At 47.0% G+C, this 17,738-nt stretch overlaps 1 protein-coding gene across 2 annotated transcripts in view; it reads right to left on the bottom strand.

Moving 5' to 3' along the window:
* IGF1R (insulin like growth factor 1 receptor) overlaps nucleotides 1-17,738 on the bottom strand; it is a 290,765-nt gene that overhangs the window by 24,381 nt on the left and 248,646 nt on the right. For both annotated transcript variants that reach the window (XM_084774155.1, XM_084774156.1), the window contains exons 11-17: nucleotides 16,975-17,261; nucleotides 15,313-15,449; nucleotides 14,705-14,864; nucleotides 8,341-8,443; nucleotides 7,706-7,776; nucleotides 1,775-2,004; nucleotides 1,375-1,485 (exon numbers count right to left, since the gene is read on the bottom strand). In XM_084774155.1, the coding sequence (XP_084630281.1) occupies nucleotides 1,375-1,485; nucleotides 1,775-2,004; nucleotides 7,706-7,776; nucleotides 8,341-8,443; nucleotides 14,705-14,864; nucleotides 15,313-15,449; nucleotides 16,975-17,261 (1,099 nt within the window). The remainder of the gene's footprint in view (nucleotides 1-1,374; nucleotides 1,486-1,774; nucleotides 2,005-7,705; nucleotides 7,777-8,340; nucleotides 8,444-14,704; nucleotides 14,865-15,312; nucleotides 15,450-16,974; nucleotides 17,262-17,738) is intronic.

Below are 17,738 nucleotides of genomic sequence, written 5' to 3'. Positions count from 1 at the left end.
TTAAACAAGCTTTTCTCCTGTAGATTGGATATCAGCGGGACAGGCAGAGGTCTACCCTGAACCAGGGGCTGATGCTGAGAACAACAGGCAGAGCTTGGAGGCTCTGCCACTCAGCCTTGTGGCTCTTCTCAAACCCGAAACGCACCCGCTAAAAATAAACGAGGACATTTGTGAACAGGTACTTGGATCTAAAAAGAAGGAACCATCCCTTGGGAGACGGTTAAGTTGCAGAGGAAAAGGAAACAAAAGTATAAGCAGAGAATGGGACCAAAACCAGGAAGGGGAAGCTTCCATGTATGCAGGCAGACAAGCAGCTTATCCACAGGTGACGAAGTCACGGTGGAAGTGAGGACAGCAGAACCACTGAGGCAGCCCCATAAAAAGCAGCTGTTGGTCCTGGCAATATTTCTCAAACACGCCTACCGGTGCACTCTTAGAACGTAAGGATTTATAAAACCAGACTTACGTGTGCCAAAAAGCTGGCTGTGGGCTAGGACAACAGAAGCGGGAGACCCCACAGGACTGATAAAGGACCACACAGGACCTTCTCAGGTTTACAATTTGGAAATTTCACCAGACTAAGCAGAACCACGTGGATGGAGTGATTAGCATTTAAAAGTTCAAGCAGGACACTGGCTTATTATCCAGCCTGAAGATCAGGTGCAGGGTTCGAGAAGTCTCTACAGTAAGGTTAGGGCAAGGGAAGAGCAATGTGTGCCATCAGGGTGAGGGCAGTGTGCTCACGTGTACGTGTGTGTGTGTGTGTGTGTGTGTGTGTGTGTGTGTGTGTGTGTGTGTGTGTGTAGGGCTCCTGGGCAAACAGCTGTCTTGTGCACAGACTGGGTGGGTAATCACTCTCGCAACTTTCCAGGGACAAGAAGGTCAAGGTCCCTGCCAGCCTAAATACTGACCTCTACTAAACACTGAAAAATATGCTGGCTACAAACAAGGCCCTGGGGTACAGAAGGGGCCCTCTCTGAGGACCAGGACAAGAGAAAACACAGGCAGTCAAGTGTCCTGCAAAGTCAGGGAGGGGAGGCCAGCACAGGTGAGTGGGAAGGGTTGGCCATGATATGTCCTAGGGCATGTGGGGGGTTGTTGTAAGATGTAGGCAGGGCTAGAGGGAATATAGAAACGAGAACAGAGACGCTTGAGGTGGAAATGGGTGGGATCCAAAGACAGACGCCATCTACTCCCCAAGATTCCGTCTGCTCACAGTTTGGACAATCGTTTACCGAAGGGACCCACAACAAAGCACGCAGCAAGACACTCAGGGCTGAAGAGCAAACAGATTAAAAGACATGTTTCCTACAAGGGAGCTCAGCAGGAAGTGGACCAGGCAGGCAGGGTAACATGGTGAGAATCGAAACTGACCTCCACTTCTGGCCTTAGAGACCGGAGATAACTTTTGAGGTCGCCACGTGTCATTAGTTCCATGATAACCAGGGTAGGCTGGCCTTGGGACACCACACCCAGCAACCGGACCTGGAGGATTCAAGAAGAGAAGGACTCAGAGAGGGCACGCATCCCAGATGGTGACCTATGCCTTTTGGAACTGTGTTGCTGGGGCCTGCGTTCATGAGCCGAGTTCTGGTGAGAGGGTCAGGCTTCCACCTCTAGGGTATGTGGGCAACAGGAATGCAACATGGAAACTATCCGTTGGGAAGAGGGCAAGACACCAATCTCCATCGATGTGGCCAAGGGACAGAGAGGGAGGCCCTAGGAATGCTTCCCGTCTGTCTGCCTGACCTTGTCTTCTTGGGTGCTCTCTTACCACATGGTGACAGTTGAACTCCTTCATCACCGAGGCCTCGTTGAGGAACTCAATTCTTTCACGCATACTTGCGGCCTCGTTCACGGTCTTGATGGCTACTCTGGTTTCAGGTTCGTCCTTGACCACACCCTTGGCCACTCCTTCGTAGACCATCCCAAAGGACCCTTGTCCAAGCTCCCGGTTCATGGTGATCTTCTCTCGAGCTACTTCCCATTCATCAGGCACGTACACTAGTAAGAGATGGGTTGAGACAGGCACGGAAAAAGGCCTTAGACTAGGAATACGAGATGCCGTTCCCTACAACCCACCAAGGCGCAAATTCAGTGAAGCACAGACCCTCCATCTTTTGAGGGCTCCACAACCCTTTGAGGGGAGTGCCAGTATCTAAGAACCGGAAGGAAACCAAGAAACCTAAGACAGGAAAACAAACAAACAAATAACCAACAGTGGTTGCTTTTTCTTTCCTTGGCAAAACCCCAACCAAGCAAAATAAAAAAGCAAACTAACCCTAAGAGGCAGAGAAAGTAGGGTTTTTTCCCCCTCATCTTCATCAACAGATTGACATATTGTAATGTATGTCAGTAAGAGAGGGTGATAGTGAGGAGTGGAAGAGGGCAGGGAAAGGACCAGAGTGTGTGTGAAAAGAGCTAATTTTCTCCTTCTTGGATGAACCTAGGTGTGAGAAGTAGTCTCTAAGTGGACTCAGCCTGTGTGCCAGCTAAAAGGGCATCTAGCACTCCAATATGGCTGCCCTAACTGATATGAACTGTAAGTAAAAACATACATTATATTTCAAAGACTTGTTTAAAACAAGTGAAAAAAAGATAACTTTTAAAGGATTTAAAAATATATATATGTACACGTGAAAATCTCTCTCTCTCTCTCTCTCTCTCTCTCTTTCTGTGTGTGTGTGTGTGTGTGTGTGTGTACACAACATGTCTGGATGCCTGGGAAATCCAGTGCTTGCTTCTCTGGACTCTGAGTTACATGTGGTCACGGGCCTTTTCACAGGACCCCGAGTTACATGTGGTCACGGGCCTCTTCACAGGGGTGCTGGGAATTAAACTAGAGTCTCCAGAAGATCACCAAGTGCTCTCAACCACTGGGTCATTTCTCCAGCCTGGTATTCCAAAGACTTGGTTGAAAGCAAGCTTTAAAAGACAACTTTTATATTAAAACAAAACAAAACAACATGGCTATTAGGCAAGTGTGGCAGCACATGCCTGTAATTCCATCCCAGCATGCATGGCAGTGCAGTTAGACTCATAAAGAGAACATGTGTCATAATCTCAAGGGGACGTGTCTGCGACCTGTGCTGACCAGACTCGTGTGGTTCATGCACCTCGCTCCGCCCTTTCCACAGCCGATTCCGACAAACCCAATACTGCTGAGATGGAGAAACTTATTAAGTCAAAACTGAAGATGGCAGAGACTCAAGAGAAAAATTCCTCAGCCTTCAAAAAAGATGATGGAAAAGAAGTGAGAGGGGGCCACAGAGAGAGCTATAGGCATGCTTTGTGTACTACGAGTACTGCCTTCTTGTAGTCCTCCGTGCAGATGTTCACATATGGAAGCTGCAAGAAGGTTGGATCAAGTTTAAGTGACCACGCTGCTCCTTCCACACCAAAGAACTGAGAACTACCAATGATGGAGACCGTGCCTGCCTTTCCCATCTGAGGGGAAAGAGAAGAAGCCACATGTTGATGAAGGAAAAAGTAGGGTGGCAGGTGATGAAATCTACAGTAAAGAGCCAACATGATTTAAGGTGTCCTGCAGGCTGTAAAATGAGTTTAATCCCAATGCTGTTTTCTTTTGTTTTTCAAGTGGTCTGACTTACTGGAACGCATGATGCTTTCAAACAATCTATTTTATGTACGGGTGTTTTGCCTGCACGCATGCTCTTGCGCACTGCACGCACACAGCGCCTGCGGAGGACTAAAGGCTACATTACATGCAGGGGAGCTAGCATGTGGGTGCTGGGAATCAGACCAGGATCCTCTGGAAAAGCAGCCAGTGCTTTGAACTACTGAATCATCTCTCTCAGCATAATTTTTTAAAAAATAAAAGCTTTAAAACCTAATGACAAGAAACCAAACCAAACCAAACCCAGAGGCTGGGGGCTACAGCTCAGTGGCAGAACGCTTGCCTCATCGTGGCTGAGGCCTAGGACCCCTCCCCCGCCCCAGCGAAGTAAGTGACCTCTGGGACTAAGGGGGACTTGGCGGTGACCCCAGGGCTTTGGCCTGGACACTGTAAGCTTAGGAACTTCCTGACAGGAACCTGAACAGAATCCTTTCTCCAGGTGCCATTTTTGGTTACATTTGATCTAGTTTGACAAAAATAAATAAATAAATGAATAGTTCTAGCAAGGAAGGATGAAGAGAACGAAAGGAAAAGAAAAAAAAAAAGAAAAAAAAAAGAAAAAAAAAAAGAAAAAAAAAGGGGAAGCAATTAAGAAAAACCAAGCAAAGGGCTCCACCCACAACTTTAGTGTTTACAGTAAGAACTGAAATGATATTAAACTAAGTGTGTCAGATCTGTAAAGAGAGCACTTGTTCCATTAGAACGATAACCTAACGTGGTTACTGACAGCCCTGCCTAGAGGAGGAAGGTCAGCAGACGCTGTCTGGAAGAAGGAAGCCCTGGCTCTGAGAGGGGCCTGGGAGGGGATGCAGGGCCATGTCTGCTTTCATGTGATGCTGAGCTGCAGCCACAACTCCCCTCCCAGCCAGCACAAGCACTCACTCACCTCTACGTGACACCTTAAGAGAAGGATGTTTATTTTAAATTTGGGGCTGGGGACACCACCAACTTCTATTTTGAAGAATGGAACATACATGTTGTGGTGGTCCGAATAGGAGTGGGCCCTGTACGCTCATATATTTGAACGCTTGGTCGTTAGGGAGTGCTCACGGGCGGCGGCTCTGGGGTTTCAAATGCCCAAGTCAGGCCCAGTGTCATGTTGTGTGCCTGCTGCCCGGTCCAGATGTAGAGCAACTGGCCAGTACCACGTCTGCCTGCGTGCCGCCATGCTTCCAGCCATGACAGCAATGGACTAAACCTCTGAAACTGTAAGCTGGACCCAATTAAACGCTTGCCTTTTCTAAGAGTTGCCGTACTTATGGACCGACTAAAACACGTATTTATCTATTTATTCCTACTGACTGATTTTGGGATAGACTTTCTCTAAACTGTTCACACTTGCCTCGAACTTGCTACATAATTCAGGCTGGCCTTGAATTTACTTTTTTAAACATTTTTAAACTTTTGCCTTAATCTCTCCGATACTTGGATTACAGGTATGCGCCAGTGCATCTGGCTCCCATGTACATTTTTTTTTTCCATTTAATGGCACATACGTGTCTGGTAATTTCTCAACTAGAATTTGGTCTTTCATAGGCCTCAGACAGCTTGTGATCCTGCAGAGGTGAAGTTTGCTTAGGAGCCAATAGGAGCCAAGGTCTTTATGGTATCTCTCGGTAAGGACGGACGGGGTGGGTGGGTGGGTGTGTGTGTGTGTGTGTGTGTGTGTGTGTGTGTGTGTGTGTGTGTGTGTGCCGGGTGTGTGTGTGTGTGTGCCGGGTGTGTGTGTGTGTGTGTGTGTGTGTGTGTGTGTGTGTGTGTGTGTGTGTCTGTCTGTCTGTCTGTCTGTCTGTCTGTCTCACCAGTTCCATTTACTATCTCTAAGGATCTAGGCTAGCTTTTAATAAGAATTAACTACATGGCTTGACCCAGGACACGGAGTTAAAGCCAGTCACATCCATTCCTTGGGAGGTCCCCAAAGTTAATGCCCTCAAGCTTTTTTTCTCAATTCAATCAGCTGCTGACTTCAGCCAGCAAACCTCAGCTTCACCAGCCAGAGCCCTTCATAAGCGCGCACAATGTTATCAGCGCTTTCCTGTAGGGGATTCTCAGTGCGCTCTTGACAACAGAGACATGCAGATTAACTCTGGGAGAAAGAAGTTCTTAAGCACCTTTGAGCGGCAATGTCACTTTGTAGCCCTTTGAGGAAAATGGCTTGTGTTGCCGAGCTTGTCAAAAGGCCAAATAACTCAAGTTTGGGTGAGGTGACAGTGTTCTCACCTGTTGGCATGGGAGTTGACAAGTTTGTTCTTGTTTTATTTCGAAGAAAAAAAAAAAGGGGGGGGGGTTGGGGATTTAGCTCAGTGGTAGAGCGCTTGCCTAGCAAGCGCAAGGCCCTGGGTTCGGTCCTCAGCTCTGGGGAAAAAAAAAAAAGACTATTTCTCTGAACCTTCCTTTTCTCTTTTACAAAAGCAAAGTATTGACCTGGCCGCCATGGCTACATGGTTCTGGCTACTTAGGAGAATGTGGTAAGATGTGAGGATTACATTAGGAGTTTGAGGCTAGCCTGTGTCATACAGTAGGGCTCCACAGTAAGGCCCTGCCTCAAAAACAAGCAAACAGAAACAAAACAAAACAAACAAACAAAAAAACCACCAACCTTTGTCTAAATAATGCACGTTTCTTGGTTTTCTTGTTTGTTTTCTTGTTTGTTTTTGGTAGTGTGGGGACAACGACCAGGTTTTGGAACATGCTAGGCAAATGTTCTATCACCCAGGTACATACCCAAACCTGCTTTGTTTGTTTTTAAAGGAGAAAAGATCTTCTCCATAAGTAACTATGCTTTTAAGTATGGTACACACCCTTCTACAGCATTTTCTATGCTTTACAGACACAAACATATGCATGTGTGCCTATTTAAAAAAGAATTTCTTTTGTAAACAGTAATAACATCATTATTCAGCACCCGGTTCAAGCACAGAAGAGGCTGTTTCTGATTGGCCTTACTATAAACATAATTCAGTTAGAAGTGATTAAAGAAACTATAGCAAAGCCACACACATCTACATAGTGCTTTTAAATTGGAGGGCGTTTTTCTGCTTTTAATTTGAACAGGTTAATCAAAGAGAATAATCTTGACTATTTCTTATCTCCCGTACATCAATTTACACTTTTGCAGCAAGAAGGCAGCAAAGACGCATTTCTCCTGAGCACTCTCCAGCAACACATGGACCTGCTCTAGCCCCTCCTGTGGCTAGCTTCCCTGTCAGCCCCAGCAAGCACACAGTCCTTCCAGAAGTCACAATGTGAGGGCTCAGGAGGAAGGCTGGGGGTGACCCCCTGTCCTGACTTCCTGCTGCTTGGCTGGTGAGCCTGAGTAAGCCCTTCTTGGAAAATCTTTCCTTCCCTGCAGATAGACAGGCATGAGGACTGTTACGGGGACTTATTGAGGAAGTGGGATCATTTTTGGAAAGCCCCCCAATGTAGGGATTAGCATTACAGGAACCCTCCCTGACTTACTTAAGATGTCTAAAGTTAAGTGTAAGCACTAATAACCACTAGGTGCAACCCAGGCTCCGAGTCAGAACTTCTGAAGCAGTTAATTAAATGACTTTCATTAGTTACTGCCAATGAATGTGGGGGGGGGGATGGGGGGAGAGGGGAGGGGGAGGAGGGGGGCTAAGCTGTGCGACCCTAGTCAGGACAGAACAGCAGCAGCTCAAGAGCATACAAAGCAAAGCTATACAGTAAATCGAACAGCTGGAACCCAACCCCTGAGCTGAAGCCCCCTCAGGACTGCCTGGTGGCCACAGCAGTCCTCTGTCTGACAAGAGATACTAGACCGCTTCTGTCACTCTGGTGCGACATTTCAAGCAACTGAATAGACTGATTTTGGCCATTTGCATCTCTAGAGCCTGGTTTTCACGGGCGCGTCGGAGAGTCCCAGAACTTTCATCAAAGGCACTGAGTGCTAAAAATGTTATTAACAAGAAATGTTATTACAAGACAATACGAAATGCTGTCTAAGGCATATCACAGGACAAAGGTACGTCAGAGTTATGGAAAGCTCTTCTCCAACTAACAATACCTGGCAGCTCCATAGTCCCCCACCTTGGCCAGGACCCTTACCATCTGCTGCACTGAAATACTCAGGATTCACAGAGGCATACAGCACTCCATTGCCCAACCTGCTGTTATTTCTGTTAAAAAAAAAAAAAGATGAAATTCATGTCAACAAATGCCATCTCTATACATTTCTGTAAATACTTTTCTCCCCCTGGTTCATGAATTATCTTGAGAGAGGGAGAGAAAGCATGCTCACTGCTAACAGATCCTTGTCTGCACTCCTGACTCAGGGCTCTGGTGGGCCAGCAAACATCTACAGACGAGCCTTTTGGCTTCTGCCGTGGCCTCAAATGAGAGCGTTTAAAGGAACACTTATTTCTTTGCTTCACTGGAAATAACAAGGTTCACTGGATGAGAGGGCTAAACTGGCATGCTTGGAGGAGCGCTTCACAAGCCAGCAGTGCCAGAACAGCCCAAGAAGGGGATGATGGCTACTGAGAAAGGAGCCAACCGCCCCTCCCCCATTGCTCATAATCATTAGGAAATGTTCTTTTTTTTTCCCCTCTGAAGGATGTCTGACCAGGAACTCAGGTTGTCTAGTCTGCACAGTGTTCTTCCCTACAGACAATCTATACTCGACTTCACATCATCAAGCCAGCTCGCTACAACGATCATCTTACGCTGGCCCGGACACTCACCTCTTTCTATGGAAGACATACAGCATGATTACCAGGCCCCCCACGATCAGCAGGATGGCAACTGGCAGAGCGATGATCAGATGCATGAAATTCTCGTACGTTGCTGCAGAAACAGGAAGATATCACGAGGTGAGTAATTGGCTTATGTTATTGTTTTTTTTTTTTTTTAAATTTTTATCTCTGGTTGGAAATACGACAAAACCTTCTCTGAAAAAGCCTTTACTCATAACCCCATCACACAGTAGGAATCTTCAAGGTACTGTCAGGACTAGCCCAGCAAACAGACAAATTCATCTGGAGAAAAAGGCAAATAAATACAGACTGAAGTATATATTCCTTTAAATAGCTCAAACGATGGCCTTAAGGCAAATCACTTTCGTATATAGTTTCATAGAAGTGCATACATTTGTTGAAGTAAAATGATCAGACACTTACACACATACACACACACACACACACACACACACACACACACACACACACACACACACACGAACTGCTCATGCTATGCTGATATTTAAGAAGTTCGATGGGCAGCTTGCTCACCACCCCATGCCCTCCACATACTAGATGACACTTCTTGCCAATGATGCTCTGAATTTTCTACCAACATGTGAAACAAATTTAAGTCTGAGACCATAGATCTCGCCACAGAGCTTGCTACCAGTGCCTGGGTGGTGGGTACCACATGATGGGCACCAGGGTCTGTACCTCTGAAAACTCTGCCATATGTCAGAATTCAGTATGAGGACAGGTGGAGTAACTCTGAATGCACACTGGGCAGGAACGCATAAGGAAAAGAGGACATAGGGGAGATAAGGATGTCTCTCAGGAAACGTCCTTTAGCAGGAGTCTTGAGGGAGGAAGGTGTGCTTTCCCTCAGGGAAATAGTTTCCCATGCAGTTTTGTAGACTGCATTGAATGAAAAGTCAGCTGATGAAGGATTTGGTTCAAGCTAAGTGGTTTCCATTCCATTTCTGCATGCCGGGCATGGTGGCATATGGCTTTAACCCCAGCAGTCAGGAGTAGAGGCACGCAGACCTTTGTGAGTTTGAGGCTGGCCTGGTCTACAAAGCCTGTTCAGGACAGCCAGGGCTACACAGAGAAATCTTGTTTCAAAAAACCAAAAAATTAACCAACCAACCAACCTACCAACCAACCAAAACCACCACTACCAAAAAAAAAAAAAAAAAAAAAAAGAAACCAAACACATTCCATTCTTCAGCTAAAAAGGAGGTGGCCCAGCAGTAATGCCTATGTACCACAACAGTGACAAGGACATCAAAATACTTTTTGAGTGTGCAACAGTGGCATTTATATCTTGGGGCAACCAACAGCTGTCTAATTGGACTTAAGCCTGCTCAACAGGAGGAAATTCTTGCCTGATACCGTAAGCCTAGCCTATAATCTGTGACGGATGAGGTCATGGACCCTAGAGAAGAACCTACTACGGTCACTTTCCTAAACCAGTACGTTCTAACTGCAGTTTAAATGCTCATGCTTATGCCCACAGGTAAGTGCAGCTCTCAGACCTCACCAGGGAAGCTTCTCTCTGCAGCAGATAGAGAGAGGATTAGAGAAAACTGCAATGGGTCAAAACGCAGAGAACAAGTGGCTGTGGGGTACCTACCCATTTACAACTGACATATCTACATTACAACCGCCACAATGAAGGCTCATGGGACACTGCAGAAAAAGTGGGTGGTAAGATGCTAAGGGCCAGAGGACCAGGGTGTCTGCTGAGAGGTGGTACCCTGTATATGTAACACCTGCATACATGCAATCTCAACAGTTGACATGCTTACTGGATTGGGGGAAGTCTAGTACGACCCCACCACCAGATGAAAAGCTACAGGCAATGGCTGTTGAGAGAAGGAGAATCAGTCTTTTTCAGGAATAAATTGCCTGATAGGTTATACAATCCCAAGTGGTCAGTTCTAACCATGTGTACATACAAGTAACATTTAAAGGGCTTGGTAGGCTGTATGTCTGTATGTCTGTCTGTATGTCTGTCTGTCTGTCTGTATGTATGTATGACACACATATAAATGTATATAGAAAATATGTGTGTTTATGCATATATGTGTGTGTGCATGTTGTGTAAAAATAATTAAAGAAACAGTTATGAATTTGAGCATGAGAGGAACATGGGAGGAGTTGCGGAAGACGTGAGATGATGTAAATATAGTACTCATATAATTTTCAAAATCTAAAATTAAAACGTTCAAATAATAATTTAAAAAAAAGCATTAGTGAACTTCTTCAAGGCCAGAAGTAAACTGATTATAGATTCATGTGTATTGGGGAGATGGATGTGTGAAAGGACAGACTTGGGGGGCCCTGTGTACTATCAGGTCTGGGAAGAGTTAAGGGAGCATACCATTCTGCCACGGCATGCCATGCACTGCTCAATTCAGACCTCAGGAAGAAATCACGTTCTATATTAATATCAGAGAGATGACCTAACTTTCCCAGGGGTTGCAATGGCAACTGGCAAGTCAAGTCTCAAAGTGAGAGCATGGCTTTCCTGCAGCGCTTGTTCATAACAGCCTCAACACAAGCACTGGGAGGCTGGAGTCCAGATAGATACGACTGAGAATCTACAAGGCTTCAGCTCAAGTGGAAAAAGGAACAGAGACACAAGAGAGAGTGCCTGGAGAAAAGCAAGAGAAGACAGCTGTGAGCCCTGATCTGAGTGAGCGATGGGATGCAGATAAGGAAACCGAAAAGGATGGGAGACATTCCAGCGGCAGCACTTTGGACCTCCTCAGGTTTGTAAGAAGTCCACAGTAACTACTGGACACCCAAGCAGACACGTCTACACAGCGGGATGGCTTTGTGGGTAAGGGCGCTTGCTGTGTCACCCTGGCAACCTGAGTTCAAGCCCCGGAACCCGAGAACCAACTCTCCAAAGTCGTCCTCTGACCTCTCCACACATGTGCGGTGACACAAAAGCCCACGAGCGCACATGGAGAACACAACAGTAAGTAAGAACTAGAAATGTCTATTGGAAGGGAGCTGGGCACTCACTGGACACACGTACTTGGAAATGCGTCATTCTCCCACAGCATGCCAGGCACTGACGTAACTCACTCACCGAGGGGGGGTGGTGCAGCTCTAAAATCTATTCTTACTCTCCAAATATTACAAGAGCTGAATTAGGTTTTCAAATTAAACTTATGTCTTTTTTTAAATGTTTTTTTATTGAAAAATAAAACCATTCATATTACATTTCAATTGCTATCCCATCCCGTGCATCCTCCCATTCCTCTCTCCCTCCCTAAACTTATTTCTTAATCAAGAATCTTTCAAAATTGATGAGGTTCAGCACTTTCCAATTCTTAAACGTGCTCAAAGGTATAACTGCCAAGTGAGAAGCACCCAGCCTTTCTTCGCCCGTAAGAGACTTCTTGGCTTTGTATTACTGATGCTACCAGTCAGCTTGTGCTGTGTCTTTTTGTTTTTGTTTTTTGAGTTTCATATTTCAACAAGGACACAGAGGAACTGGAACACATCCAGAAGAGCAAAACTGCTGGAAAATTGTCTCTGCAGTTGGTTTTCAAGAAAGGGCAGAAAGACCTGAGAATATTTAATCTAGAGGGGAGAAGTCTGGAGAGGAACTTAATAGAACTCAAGCACACAGAGTTCCTTAGAAACAGCAGGTGGTGTGGAGCTTTCAGAGGGTCCCTCCCCTGAGGATTAAACACAAGGAAACCACACTAGGCTGCACCAGAAGAGTCTTGTCGCAAACTGGGGAAACTTCCCAGAAGCAAAGAAAGCTCGAACGCAGCATCAGTCCCCCCAGGGGATGTGCCAACGTCCACCAGAGAAACCGCATCAGAGGGCCTCTTAAGGTTCCCCAGCGGCATGCCGGTCTTGACATTACACACACAGAACAGCAGAGGCAGCTACAAACATGCCCTCTCCTCAAAGAAGCTAAGGCTGCCACTTCAGAGAACACCACTGAACTTCTAGACCCAGGCCCTGTACCCTAGAAGTACGCAGAAGGATGGGGGAACGCTGGCTAAGCCTGGGGAGAGTTGCAGAAACAACGGGGCTACGGTGTTAAGTGTGACAGCACCAGTGTTCTAGAGTCAGAGGGTACAATGTCCCCCAAAGGGTGTTCAGGGCTTGGTTGTCAGCCTGTGGGTGGCGTTACTGGGGAGTAGTGGCAACTTTGGAAGGACGGAGAGGGAGAAGTTAGGTCACTGGAAGGCAGGCGTCCTTCAGAGAACTGTGGAACCTGGCCCCTTTCTCTCTTTCAGAGGCAAACAGCTTTGTTCTGCCATGTACTCCCTGTCTGTGATGTTTTTGTTTCAGCACAGTCCAATACTAACAGGGTCAACTGACTATGGACTACAACCTCTGAGAAACTGTGAGCAGAAATAGGTAATCCCTCCCTCTATCTTGTATTTTGTCACAATGGAGAGCTACTGTGACGTCACAATGGAGAGTTAAAACACGCTAACTGATGAGACTAAGCTATCTGGAATAAATGAGACAATTCAGATAGTAACTGACAGAATTCTCCATCTCATTATTCCTAAAACCTAAATCTAGGCATATCAGCAGCAGCCACATAGAATCCTAGCTGTTTATAATTATATTCATTTCTGTCCTTTTGTTGTCACTATGAGGATTTTCACATCTCATGAATACCTTTGAATACCTGGAACTGACTAGGTGGACTGTCAGAGTTTTAACTGACATGAAATTATATAGTACATATTATATGTACATATTTACCATGTACAAAATATTTCAAAGCATGTGTACATTAGCCTAATTAACATAAGCATTAACTTACATTGTTACCATTTTTTGTGGTAATAACACTTTCTTAGATATATTCAAGAATGCCTTATTAGCTACAGTTATTATGTTATATAATTTATCACTTGAATTCTTTCTTTCCGTCTACCTGAAAACGTGTGCCCTCTAACCAACACCCCTGAAGTTAAGTTCCGCTGGTAACCCATGGGACTCCTCCAGAGCTCTCTCTTTTTGCTTATTCCACCTGTGAGGTCACATGGTATTTATCTTTCTGTACATTCTCTTGCTAGGAGAATATTCTGTTATGCACATTTAGCAGGTTTTCCATCCACTCATACTTTGGTTATCACCATTGTTTGGTTATTGTGACTAGTGCTGCAATACACAAGAGAGCGCAGACTCCTCTTTGACACAACCAACTTCGTTTCCTTTGGATGAGTACTCAGGACAGGGGGTTTGCTGGATGTGTTTAGACCTTGTGCGAGTCAAGAATCCAGAAGAGACCCCCAGGGACAAAGACACTAGGAAACAACAGTTCACCAGACCCAAGATTCTAACCCGAGCTGAGATTCTAGTGGCGTGCAAAAGTAATTCGTGTGGATTCTATTAGATATTTGTGCATATACTGCATGAACATGAAATAATTTCAAAATTTGGTTTCTCATAAGACATGTAAAAACTCACTATGTACAAAAAATTTCACCAAAAAGGCTAAATTTTCACAGTCAAACAAGTATGTATCCCTTGCACTGAAACATTTTACAACATTAAGTTTTGAATCTGAAATCATCACATAGAGCAGCCTAAGAATAATCCTATCTTCTCAGTGGCTTCAGGGAAACTTATAATATTACCCACCAGTCTCTGTGCAAAGTGGTGGCTACAGTATCTTTCAATGCCTATTGGTGGATGAAAAGTATATCCCCCTCCCCCCTGACCCCCCCCCCCCCCCCAGAGATGAAGGGAGGAGAGTGCTTCTGCCTGGGATGCAGTCCTAGAGATTCTAGCCCCAGAGCAGGAGACCAGATGATCCCTCTGGATCCTTTCACCTTGTGATCCTGAGCCCCGGGCTGAGCCCTAGCCAGCCTCACTGGCCGGGCAGGAGGCAGAAAGTTCAACTCAGTGCTTTGCAAAATTCCCAAAGGCTTCTGGCTCCCCACAGGTTGTAGGACCCTCTTCTAGTCTGTCACATGAGCTAAGGATACAAGGCTCAGCATCTTGCTAGGCTGATCCTAGATCCCAACACACTGGTTCCTTATTGTGACCTGTGGGATAGTGTGTGTGTGTGTGTGTGTGTGTGTGTGTGTGTGTGTGTGTGTGTGTGTGTGTGTATGGGGGGGGGCAGTAGTGGTGACGATGGCACAGACGTCAATCCACAGAAGCACACTACTGTGCTTCTTGATGTGAGGAATCTGAACTTAGATGCTCAAGTGGGTGCGCTTCTTAATAAGCTGTCTCCTCAACCTGGCCAGCTTTGTTCTAATAGAAAACCAGAGAGCCTCGGAAGCCCAGGGCTTCTGAGTTCTGGCCCAGCCAGCATTTAGGTTTTTTTTTTTTTTTTAACCATGCATCTCCCCTCAGTAAGACTTACTTTTGGCTGGGACATAGAAGAACACAGGATCTGTCCACGACCCGTTCCCAGAGAGTGAGGTAGCCTGAATCCGGGCCGTATAGTTGCCTGGGTTTAGCCGGTTAAGCTTGGCCCCTCCGTACTTCCTATACTCCTGTCTGGACACACATTCCCGCTGATCCTGTGGAAACGAAGCGGTAAGTGTTAAATTTCCTACAAGCAGGATCGAGGCCTGGCACCTGCTAGCTCAAGCCCACTATGTTGGTAACTAACTCCTGCTGCCCAACTGCTACCGAACGACTGTCCAGGGCATCACCAATATAAAAGAAGCAATTACATCTGTGAAAAGACGGGCTTCAGGTGGCCCGTGGCAAACTGTGACCAAGCGTGTTAACTCCAGAGGAATGAAAAGCTATCAAGACCTGTCTACTCTATGGCACAAAGCCTAGCTATGGTGACGCTGTTTGTAGGTGTGGGTACAGATGGCTCCTCGCACCTGGTTACTACTCAACAGGGCACAGGGTTGCTGGGGAGATCCCGGTCCTCGCTGACTGGCCACCTCTGTGCTGTCTCTCCGTGCTATAGCGTGTGTTCTCAGGCAGCTGCAGGCCATGGTCCTATAGTCTTACCTCGACTTGCGATCCATACTTGATTTCGTACATCAGGATCAATCCGTTGGGGTTCTCCGGTTCTGGCCACTTTAAGAAGATGGAGTTTTCAGGTCTTGGCTCCCAGGTCACCGGTCCAGGAATGTCATCTGCTCCTTCTGCATCAACAATGTAAGCGAGCAGCCAAACTGGGTTTAAGGCTCCAGAAAGGATGACAGACGGTGGGCTAACCAACAAGAGGATGGCTCTCCCCTAATCTACGTGTATGCAGGACCCTCACCAGGGACCTTGTAGGAGTCCTCCTGAGAGGGCTGCTGCCACAAGGTGGAGGGTTAGAGACTGGACCTGCCTGGTGACCTATCATCTCCGCATGCCGCAGCACCTCCCTTCTGACTGGAAAAACCTGTGACTGAGTACAAGCGGACAGCCCTGACAACCTGACAACCCCTGTGGCTTTCTCCCAGTCCATTTCCCTACCTAAAAAAAAAAAAAAAAAAACCCTTTAAACACAGCAGCCCTGGAGGCGGGCAGTGAGCTTCAGGGTACCAAGCCTCCAGCTGTGACACTGACTCTCTGCAGCCCACATCCTTACAGCAACTGCAGCTCCCGCACGGGAGGAAGGGGCAGGTACAAGGCTGGCCTTTGAGGCAGCGGTTCATGCCTCACCCCTTCCAGCTGCTGCCGGCCTCACTTCTGAAACCGAGGTGGATGAACCAAAGCTGTTAAGGCTAACAGCCTAGAGTGAGCCTGGGCAGGAGGTGGGCTGTTCTAGGCCTCTTCTAGGGGGATGGGGAAACCGAGGCGCAGGAGGCTGAGGGTCGCATGTGAGTGCCAGAGCTGATCTCAGCACTTCCTTCTGCCCCAGTTCCCATCATGCTTTCTTCTTCCCATTGCTTGACACCTCCTCCGGAAATGAGAAGTGTCAGTTCACCCAGCTTCCAAGACAGGTGAATGGCTGTCTGGGAGACAGGCAGTCTCTAACTTACAAGGGAGGGGTGCTATAGAAGCAGGCCTGGAGGCTGCCCCCGTTGACCGTGAGGACACTGCTCCCTCTGAATCAAGGCAGCTGCTTTATTCTGGACCTGAAGTGCCTCTCACAGGGTGGCCTAAGAAGGCCTTGTGTCCTCAGTCTCTAGTCCACGGCGCTACTGAGAAGAGGCACATGTGTTAGGAGATGGGTCCTCACTGAAAGAAGTCAGGGCCCCGAGAAGCTGCCACTGAAGCAGCCTTTCCTCTCTCTTTTTCTCCACGGCTGCCACGAGGGGGAATAGGGTTCCTTTACCATCTACTGCTGCTGATGCCACGTGCTGTGTCACTACAAGCCCAACAGCGAGCCAAGCGCCTATAGCCTGAAACTCCCGAAACACCGAGCCCCAAATAATGCTTTCCTCCAAGTAAGATGATCATCTCCTGTGTTTTGTGACAGTGCTGGAAAGCTAACTCACTCAGCTTTGCATAGAATGGCACGGGGATACATGAGTGCACCGTGTGAACCAAGCCAAGGAGCAGCAGGAGCCCTGAAGGAGCCTGGGATGGGAGCTGGGCTGGGAACATGGTGTTCTTCTCTGTTAGGTACCTAATGGACAAGGTTGTATACCAACGGCCACATCCATAGGACTGTATCTGAGGGCTGTCAAGTCTTTCCCCCTAGGCTATAAGCTGTTGTGGGGCTACCTGCCGTACCTGCCGGCATCGTTCTCGCAAAGACAAAGTTGGAGGCGCTGCAGCCCAGCTTCTCAGCCTCGTGGTTGCAGCTGTGGATATCGATGCGGTACAGAGTGAAAGGCCGGAGGTTGGAAATGACGGTCCTCTCCTTGTTGTCCACTCTGCTCTCAAAGAAAGGGTACTCTGTCTCGAGCTCCTCTGGGTCTGTGATATTGTAGGTGTCAGCCACAGTGGTGTTCCTGCTGCTACGGCTAGACATGGTGGTGTTGGCCACCTGCATGACATCTCTCCGCCTCCTTTCAGGTCTGAAAGGAAGAAAAGGTCAGTTGGTAAGTTCTTCGGCTTTCTTTGTCTTTTCTACGGCCAGGGTGGAAATAACAGAAAAGGAAAACCCAACCTTGAAATAAAAGAAACTATTCAGGCTCCTTGGATAAGAACCAACTAATAATGAGGGGATTTCCTTCTTCATGAGCTGTCTTGCATTCTCTGTAGCACTCTCAGAGAAACACACACACACCACACACACACACACACACACACACACACACACACACACACACACACACACACACACGTCAGGCACGCTCAGTCATGCATTGTTCTGTTCTACCTGGCAGTGCTACTTAGTCAGACCTGATGGCTGGGCATTACATATGACAAACTAACCAGCCTCGTTAAGACTGATCAGGGCAAAGGTGAGGTAGCTTAGGCCTAAGACACACAATGAGGGACCCAAAGGCCTATGGTAGTGGCTTCTTTGATCTTCTCTGCAATGAAGATGC

Source organism: Acomys minous, assembly GCF_964271855.1.
Source record: "Acomys minous genome assembly, chromosome: 2".
Lineage (NCBI taxonomy): Eukaryota > Metazoa > Chordata > Mammalia > Rodentia > Muridae > Acomys > Acomys minous.
The sequence above is the reverse complement of the archived record's forward strand: the minus strand, read 5'-3'. Positions and strand labels throughout refer to the sequence as shown.